The 26,603-nt window shown below is 41.4% G+C and overlaps 2 protein-coding genes across 20 annotated transcripts in view; one reads left to right on the top strand and one right to left on the bottom strand.

Moving 5' to 3' along the window:
- The window catches only part of DOT1L (DOT1 like histone lysine methyltransferase), a 125,934-nt gene that overhangs the window by 30,450 nt on the left and 68,881 nt on the right, over nucleotides 1-26,603 (bottom strand). For 8 of the 16 annotated variants that reach the window (XM_043535915.1, XM_037885593.2, XM_037885597.2 and 5 more), the window contains 9 exons: nucleotides 18,808-18,863; nucleotides 15,178-15,257; nucleotides 11,155-11,223; nucleotides 9,142-9,248; nucleotides 8,041-8,082; nucleotides 6,152-6,235; nucleotides 5,133-5,367; nucleotides 4,528-4,641; nucleotides 2,468-2,559 (listed from right to left, as the gene is read on the bottom strand). In XM_043535915.1, the coding sequence (XP_043391850.1) occupies nucleotides 2,468-2,559; nucleotides 4,528-4,641; nucleotides 5,133-5,367; nucleotides 6,152-6,235; nucleotides 8,041-8,082; nucleotides 9,142-9,248; nucleotides 11,155-11,223; nucleotides 15,178-15,257; nucleotides 18,808-18,863 (879 nt within the window). The remainder of the gene's footprint in view (nucleotides 1-2,467; nucleotides 2,560-4,527; nucleotides 4,642-5,132; nucleotides 5,368-6,151; nucleotides 6,236-8,040; nucleotides 8,083-9,141; nucleotides 9,249-11,154; nucleotides 11,224-15,177; nucleotides 15,258-18,807; nucleotides 18,864-26,603) is intronic. The other 8 variants (XM_043535910.1, XM_043535913.1, XM_037885594.2 and 5 more) reach the window with 3 other exon arrangements.
- PLEKHJ1 (pleckstrin homology domain containing J1) overlaps nucleotides 1-26,603 on the top strand; it is a 93,760-nt gene that overhangs the window by 43,253 nt on the left and 23,904 nt on the right. For 2 of the 4 annotated variants that reach the window (XM_043535918.1, XM_043535917.1), the window contains exon 6: nucleotides 8,877-8,939. In XM_043535918.1, the coding sequence (XP_043391853.1) occupies nucleotides 8,877-8,939 (63 nt within the window). Of the gene's footprint in view, nucleotides 1-8,876; nucleotides 8,984-10,321; nucleotides 12,236-26,603 lie in introns of those variants that run through there. The other 2 variants (XM_043535919.1, XM_043535920.1) reach the window with 2 other exon arrangements.

Genomic DNA, 26,603 nt, shown 5'->3' with positions numbered 1-26,603 from the left:
GCAATGTTCTACACATAGGGGAAAATGCAGAAGTATTACATTCAACAACAATCAACCCCCCCCTTTGTCACCTCCTCCAAGGATTTTGGGAAAGGAAAACACACAATCACCATGGCACTAAACCCATTGCTTAGGTGAGGCTGTGAAATCATTTGTGCTATGGACACCTAGCATTTCATTAAGTGTTACAGCCAGTACAGTAGCTGATAGCTCCATCTAAAGGTACATTAGTATACTAGCACTTCAGAAGCTTTATTAAAAACATTTAGGTTTTCATAATAAGACACATGGTCAGAGGCAGTACTGTAACCAGTACATACCACAGAACAAGTTATTTAGCCAGAGCAGTTTGGGATTCAGGTTTCACAGTTCTTAACTAGTGATTCTCTCAGTGCCCAATACTACACTCCATGAAGAGATTTTGACTTACAAATAAAGTTTCACATTTTAGTTTACCCCAGGGAGCAAAAGGTGTCAGATACCATCACCAACTTGCCCTCCTCCATACAGTCTGAAATCACAACTCCAGTATACAGCACAATAGGCTGTGCAAGAGGACAGAATTAACTTTATGCTGCTCATTTTCCTGACACCAAGCATGTGAACACAAGGATTTTTTGTCCTCTGTTTCTTAGGGGACCATAAGCCGAAGTGGTAGGGGACTGTCAAACACCGCTGACAATGCCTCAAAGCACTTCTTGCCCAGTGAATGCAGCAAGCAGCGGTTGACCATTCTCACCAAAGGCTAACACCAGCCTTCCCATATGGAGAACAGTGCAAATTCTATAAAGTCTGTGAAACAGGCTGGTGACTTTATGCTATTACCCTGGATTGCATATCACATCATAGGAATAATCCAGCAGCATTCTTCTCTGAGATTGGCAGAGGCTTAGAAATGGAAGACCCAAGGTGTTGAGGGTTAGAATGTTACTGTGTAGGTAGAGTTGTGTGGAGGAACCATTATTCTGGCTCCGTAATCATAATCCCTATTTTCAAGGGCACTCATTAATTCCCTAACTGGGGCAAAACCAAGAAGGAAAAGATATTTGGATAGTGAACTTGTACTCCCTCTGCTGGACAGATAGCTCTGCTGTAGCAGAGCACTGAAAGTAGAGCTGCGAGACTTTTGTCATCACAGCAAGTATTTATGAATTTTACCCCAAAATGCATTTTTTTCAGGCACGGGAACAATTTGCAAATTCGGCAAACAGTTTTAGCCAAAAAACTTGAAAAGTTTCAGAAATATCAATTGGACTCAACATTTTGTTTGGATCAACCCAAGCAAAAGTTTCCGATTTTCATTTTGTTGAGGGAAAAAACAGGGGGGAAAAAATCAGTTTTGGTTCAGAACAAACAAGGGGTGGGTTTTTTTGGTTCAGCTACTGTACCAAATACTTATTTGCTCAGCTGAACTGGAAGCTCATGCATAATAAATTTTACAACTATAATGCTTTCCATTAGGCTCTCAAGCACCTTATAGACATCGCTCTAGGTTTTTATAACATGCCCCAACATCTATTCAGGGACTTATGGATATTTTATCCAACCTGCTGTGTGACTGTTGGCTATTCCTTTACTTTTGTTTTAGTTCTTCCATTTATTATAAGGTGAACAAACCAACTTCTTGATGTTAAATTAGTTTGAGGGTTATAGCCTAGGGTTCATTGCAATTCCTGGTTTCCACACATACTACTGTAAAAGGCATTTTGACTCAGAGATTAGCTTTCAATGGACACTTTATTCCAGAAAACCAGAATAAGGGCTATTTTATCTTCTCTAGCACAATTTTATTGTCCCATATGACCCATCTGTGATCTCAGAACAGCTCTTACTGAGCCACAATTACCTGACTGAGATTGTAACCAGTTTGGAAAAGACCATCTCATGTAACTTTTGGTCACCTTCTCTTCTGAAGCTCATCAGAGGAAAGAGCGGCCATTGAAATGGTGGTGCTTTAAAGTGTGGCACTACTTTCTCTTGAAAGTTCAAATTCCTGCTATCTGTCTGCTATTGTTTAGTGTTGGGAAACCCTCATTTTCATCTGTACAGGTGATCCCATATTCAGGCAAATAGCTCACCCATATTTAACAGAGTTTAATAAAAAGGAATTTAACAATGAATTAAATCTGGACAATCCTGTGAAAAAAGGGAACATTATCCCCATTTTACAGGGGAAACAGGGACAGAGAGGCAAAGAAACTTCATCAAGGTCACAGTAAATTGGTGGTACGGCTGAGAATAGAACACAGGATTCTCAGTCCTGTGCCTTAAGCAAAAAGGCATTGTCTCTCTTAAGCAGGGCCCTTTAACTCTGTCAGGGGCTACAGTGGAATTATGTAAATACTGATCTGGAATTCTGGGTCTGTGGCATCTTCTCAAATATCTGTGGAAGGGGATGTGGATGCTGTACATCTATAGCTAGAAATGGTCAGGAGACCAATTTAAAAAAAAAAAAAAAGACACTCACCTTTTCCTGCTCCAGTAACTGCTGCAGGTTTGCTTTGTACTGAGGAGTTTTCATGTACGCCATGAACTGCATGTACTGGATCTTAAAAGAGTCTGTAACACAAATGCATGGAGGACAGAAGGGGAGAAAAACAATTTAAGACTCATATTTGGGACCATGGTTTCTCCCTACTGCCTTTTGCAGGGGTTAACATGTACACTGAGGCCGTAGAGCTCACTCTGGTGAATGCTGAATGCTCCTAGTTACAATGCAAGCTGACCTCAATTATTTTAAATACAATCGTTTTGCGCCATCTTTTTGCTCTAGGAATGGTTATTGCAGTAATGTGCTTTCCTTTGCAAGAAAAATAATGTTTTAAGAAAACTAACCTGGAACTTTCTCCAATAGCATATTACTTAGACCCTTAGCTGGTCTGTGCGTTATGCATTACCCACATAGATTAGCTCCCTCATTATAACATTTCTAAGAGCACATTTTCAGGAAGCAGACAGGAAGCTGATGGACCCTAATGATGTGTGTGTTGAAAAAGGAGTTTCTTAATGGACTTTAATGCAAGCAGGAGCAATAAAACAGGCAACCCATTATAATCATGACAGAAATGCACTCACAGTGCTCCAACATCCTTCCAGTCTCACAGCCTGGGGTCATTCTACTCCTTCCTCCTTCACAGCTAAACAGCTGCGAAACTCTACTTGTTCTTTACAATACCCCAAAATTCTCCCCCTTCCTCTCCATCCTCACTGCCAAAACCTCAGTCCATGCTCTTGATTAACTGTAATCTCCCTAATCACAATGCACCCCTCAAGTCTATCCATCAAGCCACAGCTAAAGTCATCTTTCTCACCGATTCCCTCCCACCATGACAGTGATCCTTGATCTCTTCACTGACTTCCAATTTCTTCCTAATCTTCAAGGCACTGTGTCTTATACAGAACTCACCCCTTGTTGCTTACTTCCTATACTTTGCCATTTTAACTCATCTTACTGCTCTCCAGGTCTCCCCCTAGAAAGAACTCCACATCTTTTACATCTAGAACAGACTCCCTGACCATATAGCCTCACTGTCCTCCAAAGCCCTCAGAACATCTGATTTTATTTTTCTACTTTGCTTTCTGATTCTGGGAAAACAGAATTCTGCCCCCCATGTTCCTTATTCGTTAAGTTAAAGCACCGTCTTATTTTAAAATAATGCAGAGTTGTTTCTGGACCAGCAGTGTCTGTCCTTTTCCCTCATGCCACATGAGAGCTGAAACACAGTCAAATGCAGTAAATGTAGACCAAGGCTTCAACTTAAGCAACATGCAAAAGAACGGACACACTGGCAATGGTGGAGGCTGGAAGAGAACTGGCAGGTCCTCCCTTCCCTTCTGCAGTGTTACGTATGCAAGACAAAGACGTACTGTAGGAACAACCTCTCCTTAGTTATCAGAGGTTTAGCATCTTCAGTGTAAAGGTTCTTGTAACAAGCAACATAGTTGCCAACACGGTCCAAATTTTAACAGTGACATTTTATTGACTTGTATTTTAGTGCTAGTGAAATACCCCATTTAAAAAGGTAATGGAGACTAAATGTCATTTGACACAGCATGCATCTACCACCTTTGCCCAGGCGCCAATGGACCTCATCATTATTCTGAAGGGACTATCCCTAAGAGCAAAATGGCCTCGCCATGGCACATTCAGTCCTCTGCTGGAATTGCCAACAAAGGGTATATTAGGCCATTGGTTATGTAGGGAAAAAAAAATAAGACCCCACCCCACCCACCACCCACACCCAATCCATGTTTCACAAAGGCCAAACAGGCCTACTGATTTTAGGGGACCTCAGGTGAAATGCTCCATATCCCATTACCAATCCAGTTCCAGCTGCCAACATTTTGCACTTCACTGTTTTGTATTAAAATATACCTTTCTTCCCCCAAAATTAAAGCTTTAGTGTTTCAGTTTCCCTTGAATCTTTATATCACAGCAATGATATAAACCACGACCCAGATAGTAAACTGTGATCAACCCATTATTTACTCCTTTCATTCTCTCTGCATCAGGAGGGGAACTCTTACCTAGCAGCTTCTGTAGTGCAGGTGGGGTAGGAGTCACCAACAGTTGGTTAGATGAATGCCGTTGCACTTTAGGAGGTAGTTGGTAATATGGACTATGAGGTGACTTGTATGCATCTAGAGGAGAAAGTAATGCAGACCACATTTTAAGTAATGAAACATAGCAAATGAGGAAGATGCCCTTTGCCATCGGGGAATATGTTTTTTTACAGCACAGGACCCAGTAACTTGGCTAAGTGCCTCTCATGCAACAGATCAGCTTTCAAAATACACTCAGGATTTGTGCCCAACACATCAGTGAAGGCAAACTCAGCCAACCCCTCTGTTCTGCTGCCCCCCATTCTGGAGAAGTCTGGATTAACATTAACAGCCAGCTGTCTGAGTGTCAATCATCCCAGCTGGAAAGCAAATGATACAATGACACAATGCAATAGGAAACAGGGAGAGGAGGTATGTGAAACTGACAAGAAAGATTTAGAAGCCTGTGGGTCTCTGAATACAAAGAGCTCTGAGCATTCACTCTTAAGAGTAAAAACTTTCCTGGACACTAACTGAGACTCATATGGACGACGCTCTTCCACTGACAACCGCTGAGTTTCTCAGCTTACCCTGAGGAGAGGATGAGGGTGTCTGAGACACAGTTTGAGCATGCAGAAGCTCTAGTGCAGTTTGGTTCTTCTTGGTCTTGCGCTCTGTATTTGCAGTGTTCATTTTCTTGGGACGCCCTCGCTTCCGCCCTGCCATTTTCCTTCCTTTCTTACTCAGCTTTTTCTTGCGTGCTTTGGAGGGAGATGTCTTTTTAACTGCATTTGTCCCAACTTTTTCTTCTTCAGCACCAGAATCCTAAAGAAATGTTGAAGAGAAAAAGCTTTCTAATATTTAGCCATTTGCATTTGCAGAATATCAGTTAATCTTTACCACACCCTTTTGAAATAAGCAAGTATCAACCCCATTTTATAGGAAGGACATGGAGGCACGCAAAGATTAAGTAATTTGCCTAAGGCTACAAAGCGTTAGTGGTTAGATTTGGGATTGGAATTGTCCCTGGTACCCAGTATGCTATGATCAATACACTACGCTGCCTCTCCTCTGGATCTATCCATTGCAGGATTTCCCAAAGTGATCCATACAAAACTTGCTGCTCACGGGGAGCCTTATTACAAGCTACTAAACTGCATTGAAATAAAAGCTGAAGTCACATTCAAAACTTTCCTCCTATTACTTATCCATGTGAGCAATTGCTGCTTTTATAACAAGGAGGTAGCTTGTGCATTTATGGCTGGGAAAGCGTGTGGTCCACATACCAAACTATTAACATGTGGTATGGCCCTTGCAAATGTTTAGGAACCCCTACTCAAGAGTAAGGGCCTGTCAACACGGTGAAAGAGACCAGAAACTCTACTCTGGAATAAACTGTTCCAGAAGAGCTCACAAACAACACTGATTATTCTGAAATAAAGTGTTTTTTATTGCTAACAGTGTATCCATGCAGGGAGCTCTTCTGGAACAGATTTTCAGGTCAAACTCCGTACGTAGACAAGCTTTGATGGTTAGTGCAGACTGCAAGCTCGAGCCATAATAAAGAGAGAACATGTTTTTTGTGTAAAATATTCAAGAGGGAGTTGACCTTGTTTTCTCGCACCTTCGTTGGAGTAGTTGTGTTGCTCTTGTTTTCTCTTTGCTGACGACGTCTAGCTGCCTCTTGTTCCTCCTAAAGGCAATTTAAACAATGGCATTAAAAAACATCCACGAATAAGCCCAAAAGACAGTTGCTATATTCTCCCTTTTGAAGTAAAGACTCCAATCTTGCCAAGCTAGTTCCTCTGGGATAGGCACGGATAACGTAAGGACTAGTCAGAGTGATTAAGGAATGACAGAACATCTTTTCTTAGTAGGCAGGAAGACACTGACTTACCCTGTCCCAGACAATAGCAGGTGGGAAAAGGAAGGCAACCTAAATTAGCTTTAAGAGCTACACTATATTCCATGGCAGTCTCCTAAACAGCATCTAGGCAGATAAGCAACCACAAGGGAGGGAGAGAGCCACATGTTTTCCACCCTAACGGGTAGGTCTTTGTACTTTTTTAAAAAGCCTGTTAAAACATCAATGACCTTATCTATAACCACCATTTCATGTATTGTTGCATCACTGCGCATCTTTAAGGGCCTTGCCATATAAAGTCATGAATCAACTCTATGAAAGAGAGCCTAATTAAATCCTAACAAAGTCTGTAGATAAGACAGTCCAGATGAAAAGCAGCTGAAAAAGCATGAGTCCTGCCTAGTCACTAAAGACATGAAACTCCACAAACACTTCCTGTACTCTCCAGATGAGGTTTAATGCGTTGACAATTCTACCAACTATAATATCTTTACGAACTAAGTAAAAGTAAGTCAGGGGATTATGGCAAACTCCAACTCTCTCATCGTAATTCAATATCTTCATTGTTAGCAGCCAGGAAACTGCCAAAAAATAGTTTATGTGATTAGTTCACAAATATTTGAAGACAAAATTTGGTGGGTTTTCTCCACGCTTAGTGTCAAAATCTCACTCTCTCAAATTTGAAATCAACAGTCCAAAACCCACAAATCTAACAGCTACCATTAACCCCATCTCAAATGCCATTAAAGGTCAGGTTTGGAGGACAATGACTGAGCCCTAAAGCTTGACATGAAGAGGCTCCACAAATGCAAGATGTTTCCTAGATTGGTACAGAAAAGTCTAGCCCCATAAGCCATTTGTAATTTACATCTAAGCCATCATCTTTCACCACTATTTAATATGTCCCATTCAGTGAGACCGTCTCAGAAGCCTCTGGAGTTTTGAATTCCATGCACTGCAGTAAAGCACAGTGATCAATGACATAGGTTACATTTCCAAGTGAATAGTAGGTCCAAAAGTAATAGCTGAGAGGGCCTTTCTTCAAAAACTCACTAACTGACAAGGCTCAGCATTGAGACAGGAGAATTAAGCCATCATTAAATTCTTAAAATCTGGCCTGTTAATGTCATTAACATTTAATAATCCTTTAAATACAATGCAAGTGGAAAACTGTAAGGACTCTAGGCTTCCCTGATACATTTTTAAGAATTATTATTTTATTTGGATGTGCTGTCAAAGCACTACTGCAGTCACGAGTTACTTCATTCCAACATGATTGTCTACAGATATTGTTTCTTGATGAGCTTGAAACATATTTCCCCATCTGCTTCTGTTGTCTTTATAAAGCTAATGCTTAAAATGATCATACTGGATGTTTCATCACTCTGAAAAAAGAAAAGGAGTACTTGTGGCACCTTAGAGACTAACAAATTTATTTGAGCATAAGCTTTCGTGAGCTACAGCATCCAATGAAGTGAGCTGTAGCTCACGAAAGCTTATGCTCAAATAAATGTGTCCGGCTCTAAGGTGCCACAAGTACTCCTTTTCTTTTTGCGAACACAGACTAACACTGCTGCTCCTCTGAAACCTGTCATTACTCTGAATACGTTATAAGAAATTTAAACAAAACTTACCCTGAGTTTTGGATTTTTGAGACTAGAAAAATAGTTTTCAAGCTGAAAAGGGAAAGATAAGATAGTCATTATACATATCAGAATACACTGATGCGTAAAACACTGATTTCTAACAGGAGTACAAAATTGCAGCTGTTCTGACAATTTTTCCCTTTGATAAGCTACATCAAGAAGCTATTTCCATTTCATTCTTTCTGGAAAAAAGCAAGCATGTGGTGTAGTGGGACACAGTCCAAGCCTCAACATGGTTTATCATCTTCAATGCAGCACATCCTTATTATAAAGCTTTGTGTTCTATATCTCTAGTCACCAGAAGGTTATTTTCAATACAAGGCAACTCTATTCTAGTACTGAACGAAAGTAAAACATTTATCTCCATTCTAACATACCCATCTACAACACAGGCAAACTAGAGCAGATTTACAAAACAAGGTTGTACAAGCAGGTTACAAAAATTCAGATCATGAAGGTGAAGTGTTTCTCCACAAAATAAGAGTTACATTTCTATGGGCTTTGTTTATGAAGCAAAAAAAAAAAAAAAAATAAAGGTGAATGCACAGTCACATTTAAGATGCCTAGGCTAATGCTAGAGCAACTCAAAGTTTAATTCAGATTGAGAATTATTATAAAGTATCCTGATGCCCTAGCAGGAGATGCTTCACACATTTATTATACAGCACACTTTTAATTTTTTTAAAATTTCCTCTCTAGTCTTTACTCAGAATGAAATAGCTATTATGTAGGAAAAACACCAGCAAAGTCAATGAATTATAATGCTAGAGGAATTTACATTTCTTCATATGTAAGCGTATTTTGACTCATTTATTTACATACAGACAACCACAGAGCTCCACAGAATTGCATCCTTTGAGAAGCCTGCTGCACTGAAGGAATCAAAGGTGAAGTGGAATTTGGATACGTGTATGCATGCTAAGAGACTACGGTGTGTGAATAAATTGTCCCCTGCCCCCAAGAGCCATAATGCATGTCCCTAAATGCAAAAGGAAGATAGGGAAGAACCCTAAGAATTCCAGAGTATGAGACTAACACGGTGCTTCCAAGGGAAAAATGAAAGATTCACTGGCCTATGTTTATACTCACTATGGTGCGATCAATAGTATGCAGGTAGTAAGAAACTGGTTTCCCGGTCCATGAAACCGACCCTTTCAGTGGTGATAACTCCACAACTCTCATTATAGTGCCAATATCTGAAGGGAAAAAGGCCAGTTAGGAAATCAAGGTGAGCCCCATTTCCCACTCACATTTATCAAAAGTAAAAGTGGCCCAGCAGTTTCAGAACTGTGTTTTAACACAGCAACGGTAGCCTTAGCATACAGAACGCCTTCTACCCAGCCAAGCCAGTCCATGCAGGAACTCTGACCAGTTGCACGGTGGACTTAACCACTCTACCCCCAACATTTCAAAGTGATCTACATGGAATACACACACACAGAGCCCTAATGCCAAGTGAGTAAATCCTTTCCGAAAGAGGATATATTCAGTCATATTATATGGTGCTAATTAACTGCTCAAATAGACCTGGAAACACTGTGGTCTAATTTATATATTTTAAGTAATTCGGTAGTTTTTCCACATATCACTATGAGTTTAGGTAAAAATCTGTGATATGCAAAATGCATATTTAGGGTACATATGACAAAGCCTTGGCTGGGATGATTTAGTTGGTGTTGGTCCTGCTTTGAGGAGGGAATTGGACTAGATGACCTCCTGATGTCTCTTCCAACCCTAATATTCTATGATTCTGTGATTGTATAGTTTTTATTCTGCTTGCAGATACTCAACCATTCCGGAGTAAAAGGAGCTACAGTGGGCTTTCAATCTAACAGTGAGCCCAACTATGCTTCCAAAATAATTTGTTCAAAGAACCCACTGACAATATTGCTACAACAGTATGGACAGGGCCTTAATTTTGTTGGAAAGGGGTCACATATCCAGGATAAAGCTTTGACTGTAACCAAGGCCTTAAGCCTAGATACAGAATACTACTGGATCCTATCTACATAACAAATTGTAACAACCAAATGCCTGAGTGAATAGCATGACTGTGTAGGAGAGATTACAGATACTTATTTCTGCTGAAAGACGCTGATCCACCAGAGTCTGAATGTATATGAACATTATATGCAGACAAATATGAGGTTTAGGATACAGCCGGTATGATTTAACCAAACTAGTTTAACCAAACTTTTAAAAACAATTTTTGACCTGTCCCAAAGTCTCCCCTCTCACCATACCCCATTTTATTATTTTCCCCCTCCAGAAGAGGAATTAAGAATGTCCCAAAGAAGTTGGATTACAAAGAGCTTTAAACTAAGGTAACATTATTGTCACCAATGCAGTTTTATTAACTAAGCATTTAACCAGATTTTAAAAGCAAAGCAATAACCAGAGGCAGTGTGCGCCAGCTGTGTCTCATCGGGCAAAAACTGGCGAATAAAGATGTTTATGGGAAATCTGGTGAGATGAATGCGTGAAGGACCCCAGAACAAGAGAACGCACTTTCCTGTTACGCCAGGGAAATGCAGATGTTGGTGCCATGAGCTCTAAGTACACAGTATTTCCCTAAAAGCTAAAAAAAATTTAAAAGCCATTAAGATTGGAATGAGGCCCAGGACTAGAACACTGCAGGCCTATTTATTTGATATTGTATTTCCCATGTAAATTAGCAATTGGATGAGATTAGGTCCTGTAATTGAACTTCCACACTTTCTCTCTGTACCCAATATTTGAAGGTCATTTCCTCTGAGGCCTTCTTATCTGAATTCCTATAGCAGTTTGTTTTTAGGGGAAGTAAACTCCTTTGCTGAGAGTTTGTGAGAGGGAGCCATTTTGGTCAGCATGAGACAGGTTGGATAGGATTAAGTGCGGATGACAAACTTTAGCTTTTAATATGCAAAGTCTCATCAATACTTAGAGAGCCGTGACATGTCTCTCTCTCTCTGATATTTGGAAGGCACCTGTCAACTTGGTGTTTAACTTTAACATACAACAGTAGCTTTCTACTGAGCTTTTCCCCTTTTGGAAAGAAAAAAAAAAAGTCATATATTGAACACCATATAGTCACATTTAAGCAAAGAGAAAGGCCAATCTTACCACTCAAGTTTCGACTGTTTATTCTAAAGTTTAGAGGTGCAAAAGGCTTTGAGGACACGATTCTGCCACCTGGGAAAAAAGATGTAAGTGATCCAGTTACCACTACTCTTTGACAGAAACCCTTTGGAGAAAGTAGGGGCTATATATTGCTTTATATTTAGTGCCAGAATAGCAACCATGAACAGTTGCACTAACACCACTGAGTCACTTTAAAAAAGCTTGGGGTTTTTGTTTTTGGTAAAGATATAAAAAAAAAAAAACCACCGCTGACAACATCCAAGCTATTCAAATAATAGTACCACTAGGTAGCTCTTAGATAGGGCTTTTCATGTACACATCTCAAAACATTCTAAAAAGGATAATTATCCCCATTTTACCGTTGGGGAAATATAGGCACAGACACTGTGACCCAGGAACTTCTTACTGGCAAGGGGCAAGCAGGGGGTGCAGAGGGGTTAAACGAATCTCCCGAGTGTGATATTTACATTCTAGCTTACCAAAAGAGTGTCGTCTGAGGTCTCACATAAAAGCTGATGTCACACTGATCAGCAACATCATTGCAAAACCCAAGAATGCATATTATGCAAGAAGTCACATATATACACTGAAAATTATGTTCTTAAATTCTGTGTCTAGGGGCTAGTCATCACCTGAAAAACAGGTTATCCAATTGTGTGTTTAAATGTAAATTAAGTATTGTATAGTTCTCAGCGGGTCTCCACCCAACAGTCTGAACTGAATGCTAATGAAGGAGAGAGAAGTAACTGGGGGGGGAAAACATGGAAGACTGGGGATGTTTACACATCAAAGGTTTGCTCTGGAATATTCAGGGGATAAAGATGACACCCTGGCACTCTTCACTGAGGAAGTAAATGGGCAACAAGTTTGCTTTGCGAAAAAGGGGTCTTCATCAGGTTTGGATAAAAATGAAGAGCACAGCAGGCGGATGGGGGGAGAAGAAGGGCACAAAGGGTGTGATAGACTTTTTTAGACAGGAGGTTAACAGTTTAGTCTGTAGAAAACGTGTTATGATTTTGTTTTAAATGTAACCATTTGTTTCCAATATTCTTACTCACTATCACCTGAATCTCTGATCTTTGGGGGGAAAAAACCATTCTTGTTTTCATTATAAATGTATCTAAATGCTGTGGAGTGAAGCAAAGTAGTGATCCTGAGCTGAATCTTACAACCCGTTTGGGAACAGTAAGCTTGGTAATTCAGTGAGCGCTCAGTGGAGAAGGGGCTGGACACTACAGGGAACGCTCACAGGGTTCAGGGGTTCCCATCTCTAGCTTGTATAGAGGAAGTGACAGTGTGCAAGGCAGCACTTGTGTTGCCAGAGGCTGGTGGTTTCAAAGAGTTGATCCACCGCAGGCACACGCAAGACTGCTTCACATTAAGGGCAGGTGGTAGTGAGGTGCCTCACAACCCAGGATACCAACAGGGAGCGTCACAGAGATGAAGTGCCTTGCTGAAGGTCCTAGGAACGTAGGACCACAAAGGATCTCCTGGGTTACCGAGTCCAGTCCCCAGCCACCACAGTTAGAGCTGGGAAGAGAACCCAAGTCTCCTGATTCCCAGTCCAGTACCCTATCTACTGGTGCATGATGCCTCCATGTCTCATGCCTCTATTAAATTAAATACAAATTAAAGCCCAACTCTGAAGTAAAGCTAAAGAATCAAACATACTGCAACTCTTCTGACTTTGGTTGGTTTGTGTCACAGCTATAATGTTGTGGAATTTACTTTTTTTATTTATGCTTAGGCTTGGCCTCAGAGGGAATAATCCTGCTTCCACAACTACTTAGAACTGTGATAGCCCACTCTATACATTTGCCTTACAATAGCAGTTAAAACAACTATTTTTGTAATATGTGTCACAACCAAGTTAAATTGTCACGTGTCTGAAGGACTGAAGGGCAGGAATAAACTACCAAACTAAAAGTACCCCAGCCAAGTTAAAGACCATCATGACATTGCTGGACATTTCCAACTGCTAGCTTTTACGGCTCAACTTCTCAGGAGGAAAAAACCCTGGGTATTTAACGGTAACACTTTCCATGTTCAAATATTACCTAATGAATACTCCACACCCACGTGACATAGGTAAGTATAACGATCCCCATTTTAAACAAGAGAAACAGATGGACTGAGTGACTGCTCAGTGGCACAGTACAACTGAACTCTAGAGATTCTAGCTTCCAGAGGCATGCCTAATCCATGAGAGCACATGGCCTCTCAATAAACTACAATTCACCTAATGAATTTAGTACTAGTTGAACATGCTGAATTGATCTTGTGGTGTGTCTATACTAAAAATAAAACAAAAACAAAAACCCATACACCCCGGCTCAGTGAGTCTCTCAGCCTTCGTCAACTGACTGGGGCTTATGCTACGGAGCTAAAAATAACCGAGTAGCCATTTGACCTCAGGCTGGAGCCTGGGCTCTGAGACCCAGTGAGCGGCATGGGTCTCAAAGCCCGGGACTCCAGCCAAAGCGGGAATGTCTACACTGCACTACACTACCTATTTTTAGCGCTGTAGCACAAGCCCCAGTCAGTTGACCCAGACTCCGATTTGCTGCCACAGGTCTCTTTTTGAAATGTAAACACACCCTTGGAGACCGAAACCTTATCACTGCCACAAGATATACAGCAAGAGCAGACTTCAGAGTAGCAGCCATGTTCGTCTGTATTCGCAAAAAGAAAAGGAGTACTTGAGGCACCCTAGAGACTAACCAATTTATTTGAGCATAAGCTTTCGTGAGCTACAGCTCACTTCATCGGAGGCATAAAGTGGAAAGTACAGTAAGGAGGTCTCCTCACTGTACTTTCCACTTTATGCCTCCGATGAAGTGAGCTCTAGCTCACGAAAGCTTATGCTCAAATAAATTGGTTAGTCTCTAGGGTGCCTCAAGTACTCCTTTTCTTTTAGCAAGAGCAGAGGCAATGCAAATTGCCCCAGTCATCAGTGTCCTTAAGGCCTGACATGAAGGGCCACCAGTAAGAAGAGAAGGCAGTCCAGTCTCCAAGTCCATTTAGACTTTGGTCTATTTACTCAGACAAGAGGTAGAATCTCCAATTAGTCGCCATTGTGGTGGCTGTCCACGTGTCCATACCTGTTCACAAGGAACAGAATGGAACCCACCAACCTGGCTTCAGATGACTGTAAATATGTCATCACCACGAACAGAGTATCTGAACCACAGAGATCGATACAGAAGGATCAGTTTCCTCATTAATAACCCCCGAACCATCCGAACCCAAGCATACCACCACTGGTATAATGCGTAATAACCAGAAGAAAAAATGACCAAACAAAATGAAATGAGACCAATCACTTTGGACAGTGAAATTAAGTAAAGTGTGAAAAGCAAGCTAGGATTAAAAGATTAATGGTTTAGAACTTTCAGTGTTAATCAAGGGAAGTGGTTTCTCCATTTTTTCTAATCTGTGGGTAAATTCGTAGGACAAAGATCTATCACCACAATCCCTCACGATTTGGTTCTCAATGCGTTTTTCTATAGAGCACAACAAAGGGCTCTGCAGACTGTAGTTTCAGAAGCAATGATCTAAGGTGTTAGTGCAGGTTAGGAATTTTTAAATATAATCTTAGTGTTATTTTAAGTACAGAACAAAGCTCTTTGAGCTTTAGATGTTGCTAAACTTGCATATAAATAGAGTATTTAAAGCTGAAAAACACATTCAGGATTAAATATTCAAAAAACATTATGAAAGGTGCTGCCATGGAAATGCCCTTCTGTCACAGAAACAATTTGCATACATATATAGTAGGAACATTTAAAGCAACGCAATAGACCTTCTGGGATGTCTTATGATTCCAAAAGACTTAAACTGGAGGCTGGTTGCTAGAGATAGCACATCAGGAACAGACGGCATGCTGCAGCAGCTAGTAAACCCTGAATCTACTACTGCACAGCAAAAAAAAAACCAGCAGAATATTCAGCAGCTCCCATAGTGAACAGAAAAGCAACGGAAAAGAGTTTAAGTTTGATGTGTTACCTTCCTTCATGTTTGCAAATCGCTCTTTCAGTTGGTGATCCACCTCAGGACCAAAGGCAAAATTATTCACAAAAATAACACTGCAAGATAATGGTCTAGTTATTAAATAGGAACAGACAAATGGCATCTTAATTTTATATACACTGCTACTTCTATGCAATCAGCTATATTCTATGAATGATGTGCATGGTTCTGAAACAAGAGAATGCTATATATCCTGAGGGCGTATAGCTATTTTACTCGAGAAACCAAAAATTTCTACTTGCAAGCTACACAAAGTAATAAGCTATAAATAGTCAGTATTCACAGTTGTTCTTTGCTGAAATGTTGCATATGAAAAAGTATCATATTAGGACACTTCCATTCATCAGATCAGCAGCTTCTGCACCATGAATTCATAAGTTAAGAACTACACTGGCAAGTTTCACTATCATAATATTAAAAGTATGTTCATCATGCCTCCATAATGTCTGGTGGCCCTTTTACAGTGTATATGAACACAGCTACTGCTAACATGTTCATGACACTTGTTAAATCACACTTAAGGAATGGTGACAGCCCATCTCAACAGATAGCTGTTGAATCCAGTTATACTTTTGGTAATTTGAAGAAGCATTTATAAGTAATAATTTATTTACAAAGTACTCCCCACCCCCCCAAATGATGGTGAAATTCGACAGGTCTTTTCACAAGGTTAATAGTCAGGCATTCAGTTGAGAATCATGTTCTCTTAGCTCTTTCCCAACAAGCCTTGCTGTCTCTAAGGTTGTCTTTGGCTCTATCCTACACTGGAAACATTTATGGTTTTCGTGGTTGAGGGATTAAATCTGGCAAGGGGTTCACCACCCCCCAAAAATATTTAAGCCTTGAAAAGAGAAATCGAACAAGTTGCAAGACAACATGGCCATGTGAAGATGAAAAGTGTCATGAAGTGAAAAAAAAAAAAAAGACGTAAGAAACAGGACACATTACAAATGGAGAATACACGTTACACTGGGTGTAATTTTGAAAGCATTTAACTTTGGGTCAGATATGGTGTTTCCAAATGTCTTCTATTCCCACTGGCTTCCATGGGAAATAAGGATGCTTGACACCTCTCAGATGATATTCAGCACTTTGCAGGATCAAGCTCTTCAGGACTTTTTTCAGCCAATGCCATCTATTTTATAAGAATTTATTTCTTTGCGAGTGATACTAACTTAGATTCTTCTTTCCCCTTCTGGTGCCTCCATACAACACACACACTTAAAGGGCACTAGGTTTAAGAGACGTAGCCAAAACTATTTAAAAACCACAATTTAAAAAAAAAAAAAATTATGTGCCAATAAAAAAATATCTTTTTTTCTGCCCACCCCTGCTCTTACAAAGATGGGAAACTTGTCTGGCAAGCAAGGCCAGTATGGGCTCCTTTCATCCTGCTTCCCACCCCTATGCCAAAAAAAGCCTACTGAGCACAGCCACATGTATTAAAGTCACTAGAGAATTTTAAGGGGAGAAAGGGAAAAAAAAATAAAGTCCACTGAAATCTTTTTAAAATGTTCATTCTGATGGAGTATTTACTATGAACATTGGAGACCAAAATAACTTGGCTTTCTCCTTATTTGGTTTATTGCCTTTTCAGTGCAGACTGCTAAACCACAAGTGCAGACAGTATGAATAATAAATGCCACACATCTTGCTTAAGCATCAGTGGTTGTGAGAGCACAAATATGAACAAAAATTGTATGCGTGCAAAAGCGAACATGCATTTTTAAGAGTTTGAACCTTTTGAACGCCTATTATCTACTTTGTTAGAAGCACAATTTAGATTAGGTAACTGATGCTGTTGGATCGGGGATGGCGTCATAAAACCCTTTAGCCAAAGGAACTAGCTAGGAGTGCTCTTAAAAATCCAAGTGGCTACTATCATCATGAAGGCCATCACCTAGGATGCTCACACTGCTTACAACAGAAAATGAAGGGGGAAATTTCACTATTAGGTAATTGACTTGGGCCAAAATATCAATTGATCAATCAATCAAAACATTCTTTAAAATAGCAGATGTTGATCAATTTGCAGTCACAAAAACTCAAATGACTAAGGCTTGAGGATGAAAAACTAATTTTTTGCTTTAAGAACTTTTTTGGGAAGGAGGAGATGGTTGTGGGCTGGTAGGAAGATAATCAACTGCATACTATTCAAAGTAACAAAGAATAGCCATCATTTACTGCCACAGATCTGCCAGTGTCTCCATGTGCAATAGGAGACAACTTATAGCAGAGGTCTGCTCGAGGCTGGGCCTGATCTGGACTCAAGCCCAAGAGGGTCGAATCAATTTCCAACCTAAGCCTGAGTCAGTGCAGCTGCTGCCTCCTCCCCCAGGGATGGCTCTCCTCCTGCTGTCCTTGGAGTCAGTGGGTGCATGAGCCAGTGGCTGCATGCCCCGCTCTTGCCAATAGCTGCCCCCATTGCACTGCTTGTGCTGCAAAAGTGAGAGGTGCTGTGACTCCTCTGCACACTCACTCCATTGCAGCATGTGTGCTGCTAAGCATGTGTGCTTCTGCCAGCAGAAGCAGGATATGTAGCCACCGCTGCACCACCCCACGGGCCGGAGAAGGAGAGCCAACCCCACTCGAGCCAACGCTGGTAGTCAGGTTCCGTCGGGTTGCAGGGCTCTAATCTACAGCCTACATTAAAAATTGTTCCAAAGAAATGGAAGAGAGCTGGAAGAGATATTGAGGGATGTGTGTAAAGACGCAAACAACTAATAAAGCAAAACCACACCACGCTGCAGGGCTGGGACAAGTCTGCCCACAAATTAAAAGGCAGCCCAAGAAGTCTAACTGGGGTACATAACGCAAAAGTCAGCCTGGCAGATGCCTTTCCTGGAGTGTGCTCTTAAATATGGTCTTGGAAACTGTCCATAACTTGCCACAGCCCTGAAGAGTTTCAATGAGCCTTTTTGTCAACTGTTTTCCATCTCTCCAAGAAAGGGGATGGTCTAGGAGCACATCTGCCGTTAACCATTTTTTCTTGTCTATCCATCATGGTACATGATTAATATCTACTAACAAGGCTCTATGAATATGAAACCATTCACAAAAATTTAGGAGTGTTTTGAACCATGACATTTCCCTCTTCAGCAGCAGTATGCCACAGGTTGGGGTTCTTTTTTTTTTTTTGTTTGTTTTTTAAAAGATTCCATCTCTAAATACAGATCTTCAGTTTGGGTGAATATTCAACTATCCAAGAGGATCAATGAAACAGAATAGCCGATTTCAATTAGCTCAGCCTTACTATCAAGGTAAGCAGCTATCCCAGCCACATGAAGTACCAGCCACTCAAGCTGGTGCTTACACAGGAGTCACCGATAGACTAAAGGAAATGCAAACACAAAAGGGGTCTACTCTAGCTGTGCAAGAGGAATTTATGCTGTGAACTCCCATTAATTCTTCTGGGAATGCATGAAAACCCATTCCTCCAGTCAGATATCAGGCTCCCCATACTGCTAGCATGGACGCTCACATATAGGCTTTCAATATTAGCTATGGAAATTCTGTATTACAAGTTGGCCATTCTTTTAATTTCCATTATGATACACTGACAAATATTACACATTCATAAAGCCACAATCAACTGTTCTACCGTACCTTGTGTTTGCAATTCTTTCTTTCCATTCTTCGGAGAGGAAGTCACCTCTTTCCAGCTATAAAAAAAATAGACAAAAATGTGAATGTCTCTTTCAGCTTTGTAAATGGCAAGGCTAACATACTAGACTCAGTGATGTTGGTTATGAATAGGGCCACTTCAGGAAATGCCTCAGGGAGAAAACTACCCCACATCCCTTCAAACAACTCCATTCACTCCCCAAGACAAGGAGTCTTGCCCACTCCCTATATCCAGATGTCCTTTTACCCTCAAGGAGGAGCTAATCATTTACTGCCCACCATCCAAATATTGCAACACCACACAAGATTTTATTGACTCATCACTGCAGTACCCAAGTTCACCACATACACTAAATGAATGCATCTTCTCAAACCCCCTTTGTGTGTGGTGAGAGGTTGGGGGAGGGGAGGGGAAATATTCCCATTTTACAGATGGGGAACTGAAGCATGAAGATTTAGGCCAAAATCTGCAAACATGTCCATTAGGTTAGGTTTCCTCAACGGCTGGGTGCTCACCTTGACACCCCCAGGACCTGATTTTTCAGGGATGTTAAGCGTCTTCAGCAACCACTGACTTTCACTGCAGTAAGCATAGAGCGTCTTCACCAAAGGCACTACAGTGGCGTAGTTATGCCAATGTAGCGCTTCGAGTGTAGACTTGTCCTAAGTTACCTTGATATTTGAAGTGTTCCCTAAAAATTACTAATTTGCAGTATTCTCTGTAATTACAACGTGCAATATTGTAAATACTGAATTAGCTGCACTTGGTTAATGAAGAAAAGTATTTCCAATGGTGCTGGTTCTGACAGATGTCTAGTATGCTCACATACCTGGGTTAAACATGAAAATGTTTTTCCCGTCCACCCAGCCAAGAAGTAGCCATATTATAATTCAAGTGGACCACACAACCATGTTCAAACATGGTTATTTTTCTACTGTAGAAGCTAATGCACATTTAGCCAGTGCTTGGCTAAAATCTGCACCAGAAATGGGAAGCTGGCATTAAAAGGGGTGGTCATTTTGGCCTCATCTACACTACAAAAAAGCCATGTTTAAACACTGCTGTGCCCAACTGCGTTATAAAACAGGGGTTTTCTTTCTGACCTTCCCCCCCATGCTATAGAAACTCCACGGGCCCACCTGTGTCACAACAACTGGTTTTCTGCATATAAAAGCCAGGGCCGGCATTAGGGGATAGTAAGCAGGGCAATTGCCTGGGGCCCCATTCCATAGGGGCCCCCGTAAAGCTACACTGCTCAGGCTTCGGCGTCAGCCTCGGGTGGCAGGGCTCAGGGCCCGGGCTTCAACCCCAAGCAGCAGGGCTTCGGCTTTCTGCCCTGGGCCCCAGTGAGTCTAATGCTGGCCCTGCTTGGTGGCCCCCCTGAAACCTGCTCGCAGCCCCCCAGGAGGCCTCGGACCTCTGGTTGAGAACCACTGTTATAAAACAGTTTCTTATCTCCAGTTACCAGATAACTGGTACATTTCTCAATATGGAAGCAAAGAAGAGGACCCTGCACCAGTGACCCACCACCACTTAATTAAAAGCAGTGTGGAAATTATGTGATGCGTAAGAACATAAGAACAGCCATACTGAGTCAAACCAAAAGTCCATCTAACCCAGTGTCCTGTCTTCCGACAGTGACCAATGCCAGGTGCGCCAGAAAGAATGAACAGAACAGGTAATCATCAAGTGATCCATCTCCTGTTGCCTGTTCCCAGCTTCTGGCAAACAGAGGCTAGGGACACCATCCCTGCCCATCCTGCCTAATAGCCATTGATGGACCTATCCTCCAGGAACTTAACTAGCTCTTTTTTGAACCCTGTTACAGTCTTGGCCTTCACAACAACCTCTGGCAAGCAGTTCCACAGGTTGACTGTGTGTTGTGTGAAAAAATACTTCCTTTTGTTTGTTTTAAATCTGCTGCCTATTAATTTGGTGACTCCTAGTTCATGTGTTTTGAGAAGGAATAAATAACATTTCCTTATTTACTTTCTCCACACCAGTCATGATTTTATAGACCTCGATCATATCCTCCCTTAGTCGTCTCAAACCATTTATGGGCTTATATCCCTACTGTAGCAGTATCCCTTCAGCCAATGAGGCGGGAGAACTGCCTGCTGCGAAGTTTGACAGTATAAGAGGGGCTTTTTAATTATTATTTTGGGAAGTGAAGAGAGCTAACCACCCATCATCCTTCAGGTCATAGTTCCATAGTAGTGTTACTGACCTTCACCAGCCCCAAGGGAGAACGCAAGCATCCCCAAAGTGGAGATCTCAATTTGAGATCTCCCAACAGTACCCAAAACAAGTGGCACAAACAAAAATCCCCAAAATTTCATTTGGGACAAGAACTGGTAAGGAAATGTGAGCTCTTCCCTGGTAATTAAACAGCTACACAGCCAGCTTCTAATGGGATATTACATTGCTTAAGCACAGAATGCTGTACGGTCGAGGTCACACAGGAAAACCACAGCCTGTCAGTGTGAGATGACAACAGCAGCAGTAGGGATGCACTCAGTCTCTTCCAATCAGTGTACCCACCCCCACAGTGCTCTCTCTCACACATAGCAATTTAATCTCCTTAGTGAATAATGAATGGAAAGGACCATCTGTAATGCAGATATTTTCATCTGATTAGACAACGCAGGGGACCTGCTTTATCTAAACGGATAATTAGCTCACTGAAATCCACTTCAGAGAGCAGCCAGCCCCCATTGTTTCTAAATTTAGAAGCAGAGGCAGGTTTTCCCTCCCTTTTTCAGACAGCTAGGTTTGCTCTTCAGAGACTGCAGGAATATGCTCACAGTAGCTGATGTCTGCAACTCAAAGCAAACTGGCAGGTCACACCCATAGGAAGCAACAAGAGACACACTACTGCAGGTCTATATTCATTATAACGGATAACAACAGCTGCTTCTGAAGGCCAAGTCCCCTTTCCCAGAGCTTTGGGCTCCAGAATATAACAGCAGCTAATATTCTCTCCCCAGACCTGCGTTGGAAGGCTCTGCGGTAAAGCTCTGACTGCACAATGCCATAAATACACAAAGTCTCATTCTAGCAGTCTCAGGGCAAAGTGCTTGGCTCACAAAAACAGTTAACTCTGCCTGGAAAAGTACACATGGTTATTTTTAAGCCCCTGTTCATTGCAAAAATAACTAGAGGCAATAATCCAAACCTCTGAAACGTGGCACCATGTCAAAGCCACAGGGGACGTTTGGAGGGCTTTTCAAATACCAAAACATCGAGTTTCCCGCTGAAATAGGGCATTCAAAAATATTTAGGACAAATACACATCCTGCCCACACCCTGACTGCAGAAAACTCACTGTTAAACAACTGAAGCTTTTAAGCACAGACAATGACAGTTATGTGCCTACAAAATACATCAGTGCAAGTGATATCAAGGAAGCTTGAGATACTGATTAGCGCTTTACAAAACTCACTGTTTTTGTTCTGAAGCGAGACTTTTGTGAAAAAGGCAACACATGGCATCCAGGACACACCCAAGCCTACCAGAAAAGCTAGGTGAGGCCTGCAGGCTACAAGAGAGGGGGAGAAAAGACACTGCTGTAGGGACTACACATATCCACCATTAATGCACACAAGCTCATTTGTGGGGTTGGGACGGGGTAAGTAAATACCTAGGCGAGTGAGATTTCCTTCTACGATACAGTCTGCCTGAGTGAGAGGGATAAATCAAGTGCACAACTCCAAGCAGCCATCAGACCTATCTACAGTCTCAGTAAAATTTGGAAAGTTAGACTCATACATATATTATAATACGTACCGTGGCCACAAGTGCAGGGGACTGGACTAGATGACCTCTCAAGGTCCCTTCCAGTCCTACGATTCTCTTGTCTGGATTCCCTGTTCTCCATTCCCAGCCCTCGTACCTCCCATACCAAAGTGTTGGGAAGGCTGAATAAAGAACGCTATGATCCAATCCACTCTTGATTTTAAAAAGCCAAAGCCAGACAAACAAGGTTTTGCAAAATAACAGTGAACCCTAGTTTTACCCTCATCTTTAACCAAATTTACATCCGTGTTCACACTGGATTTAAAAGTTCTTTAAGGCAACTCTGAAGCAGAACACTTGCTGTATGAATGCCCCAAGACACCACTACAGTCCAGCAGGGATTTGGGGACTACAAATGGCTACAGTAGGACTCCATGGAAACTTGTATAACTCCACTGGGGGTGGGAGCAGGAAAGATTACACGCTGTATAACACTGACCTACACCCCCGCCATACCTTAAGAGTCTACATGTTTTCCTTCACTTTACGCCAAGGCTCAGGCATTGGAAAGAGTTTTCCTCGATGGCTAGAGCAAGCTCTTTCTGGCAGCAGGGGAAGAGCAAGGGAATTGCTCTGTCATCAATCCAGACCAAACCAGAAAAAGCTCAACCTTTCACCATACTGAAAATTAGATGTGTGAATTTGGCAAAATACCATATGTCTGTGTTAACTGCAATACTGAGTTTTTAAGCTTTAATTTGATAACTGAACATGTGCTGAAATTCCCCAAGAAAGACCATGTAATTATCCAGTTCTAATCACCTAAGAAAAACGCCAATTTCCTTGGGACAACAGTTACCCTGAAAAAAAGTTCGAAACTAACCTTGCAAACTTTCAAGGAACTAGTTCCATGGAAATAGATACTAGAAAATATTCTTTTACAGTCAAAAACAAAGAAAGAATTAATAGATAATGAATGGGGTTTAGGTTTGTGGTGGAACACTCTTGTCCAAAAGACTCAAGTGACCCACAGCGGGATACGGTGTCCTAAGCAACAATGTGAAGGCACTAATAGCCACAGATGGTGGGTTTTTTCCAAGTGGTTTATGTTTTCACAGAAAGGAGAGAAAAGAGCAACCTCTCTCCTCCAATTTCTCTAGTCTTCTGCTCTCTCCTGCCCAAAATAGGAACTCCTACCTTTAAGTTTCAGTGATAACCCATTATTAGCAGCTGTAGCTCAGCAAGTGCCTTGAACTCCAAAATGCCTCAAGATGTTTTGCACCAGCTGGAGAAGTTTACAATGCAATTATGGCCTGAAAAGTGACAATGTTAAAATGGCATCTGCTTACTCAACAGATCTGCCTGTGTGTGCATTCTGACTGTGCAAATTCTGTATGCGGACTCTTCTCACTAAAATATATCTTATTAGTTTTTATTCTTGTTAGCACTGGAGACCAAATGCAATGGGAATGCAGAAGAGCAACCTAGATATTTTATTTACTTTTTTGTTTAGGTCTGTGAATCAACAGAACTCTTAACTGAGTTCTGATTTCAGAATCCATTGCTGGTGATGATGCTTCATCCAGAAGAGAGAACAATTCAGTTCTCAAATTCCAGGCCACCTTTGAGGGACTGGACTAGGGAAGACCCATCACCTGACTTGTAAATTGAGCACATTGGATATGGAGTCAACGTGAACCCCAAGATGTTATTCTGTCAGTCATTTTTCAGAGTACAAACACAGAGTCAGTTGTACTAAAGTCAAACTATGGATACCTAGCTGTGAACAAAAAAAAATTCATGCCGGAGGAACAGTAGGATTTACTGCTGTCTCGTGTCTGTCACAGTTTTGACTTTTGGAGCAAGGCAGCAACAATAAGCATAAACTTAATACCACTGTCCAAATAATTTATTCAAAGCAGTGGCTAGGATCGGAGACTTGTTCCCACGAATTTCTGCCAATCTTCCCGTCCTCTTCCCCCCCAACTCTGTAGTGTTCTGAAAATATTTAACTTTATAATTTTTAATCCAGCTGCATGGAATTTACACAGTTAAAATCTAGTTGGTCACAAACCACTCCAGTCCTTAGTCATATTGACAATTGTCACCGACTGGGCTCTCAAGAACCCCCTGAAAACATCTAGAGCGCTCCTTCTCTGAGATAATGGGTGGTGGTAACCAAGCCATTTTACAAGCAGCAAAAGAGGACTCAAGTGTGGCTGCATTGTCTATCACCACTACATTCCATACACTCAGATGAAGCTTTTCAGCCTTGTGCCTTCCAAACCATACTAGTCGCGGTGGTAACAGCCTGTATTACTACAGAGATAATAGATGGAATTACTGTCTTACTGCCAAAGACAAGATGGCTTCTCAGCATGTTGCCATGTGGGAGAACTAAATATAGAAGGATTTGGGACTCATTTCCGTTACCCAAATCCATACCACAAGCATTAAGGAAAGAGTCCATTACAATCCACCAGGAAGTGCATATCCTTAGCTAAGATATGTTGACTTGGGGGAAAACTGTTCGTTATCTGATTCTGGTCAGGGCTAGAGATACACGTACATATACTGCCAGCAGATTAGTGATGAAAAAGAGGTGTTAGAAGCCAAAAAAAGAGCAAGTAAAATCTGCCATGTATATGATAAGGAGGTGATGAGAAAATTTGCAAACCTAATTGACCTAATGTTAGAATCCTAAATTCATACAGAACAGTGGTTTTCAAACTATTTGTATTGGCGACTCCTTTGACACAGCAAGCCTCTGAGCGTGACCCCACTTAAAAATTAAAAATGAAGGGGAAGTAATCTCATTTAATGGGGGCTCGGGGATGCCAGCCTCACGGAGCTGGCCGCTCGAGACCCCCATGTAACCTCTTGTGACCTTCTGAGGGGTCACAACCCCCCAGTCTGAGAACCCCAATATGGAAGGTGACCTGATTTTTAGTGGTGCCATGAACCCCAGCTTGTCACTGACTTCAATGGGAGCTCAGCTGCTCAATAGCGTTGAAAAAGCAAGACACTTATTTGGGAGCCTAACTTTAAGCATGTAAGTTTGCAAATTTTGGCCTCAGTCCTTACCATTGGAGGAAACGTTATAAAAGCCAAAGATCTGAACAAAAATAAGCAGTCTTGTTTCCATTATAGTGTCAGATTCTGCTACATGTAATATACAATGTGGCAATACTCGCAGCCTAAAGCAATCAATACATATTCAGTATTTCAGTCTAGGTTCTGTCCCTATTCTTTAAATTACATGGATCATAAGTGAAATATCTTCAGTAAAGATTTCTTTCTTATAATGCCAGCTGGGTAGCACCCTGGAAGGCTGCCATATGGCCATTTCCTGGGAAGGAAGGCCTGCATACAGTTTCACAGCAGGAAAGAGTTTGCATCCTTGACATTAATCCAATTGCAAACTACTCCTATCATGAAATCGGCATATATCTAATGGAACAGTGCCACACACTATATGTCAGTTTCAGTAAGGGGATATTTTGAGACAGGCAACATTGTCACCTTAATCCAGCAGATGGCCTACTTCTCAAGGAGAAGTAAGAGAGCCCTTACATTCAAGGCTGATCACTGGACATGAGAGTATTATGAGACTTGAGTTCTCTGTAAATGAAAAATTAACCTTCATGCCAAACCCTGACTACCAACAAGAGGCCATTTGATAATACTGGGAAATTCAAAGGCAAGTAGATCAGACTGGTCCAGTAGCTTAGCCGTAGAGCTCTGTGCAAATCACATGAGAGACCAGGATCTATTTGTGTCAACTGCTCTCAGGCTAGGAGTGCTGCAGTGGTAGCTAGCTGAAACCTCAGAGAAGGGAAGATTCCCTTGAATCACCCAATGGCAATTCCTCCAAATGATTAGGGAACAACACTGACCCAACTCAACCCTCCTTGACTAGAAGCATGGCAGCTATGAGATCTGAAACATTTTTTTTTTTTTTAAAAAGAGAAGATTGGGATAAAGATATACAAACAAGCAGGGGTATTCTCAGGGTTCTGAGAAAGCCACTAGAGAACAAGAT

This window comes from Chelonia mydas, chromosome 25 (assembly GCF_015237465.2).
Source record: "Chelonia mydas isolate rCheMyd1 chromosome 25, rCheMyd1.pri.v2, whole genome shotgun sequence".
In the NCBI taxonomy this organism is placed as follows: Eukaryota; Metazoa; Chordata; order Testudines; family Cheloniidae; genus Chelonia; species Chelonia mydas.
Note: the sequence above shows the minus strand (reverse complement) of the source record. Positions and strands in the feature narration are given on the sequence as shown.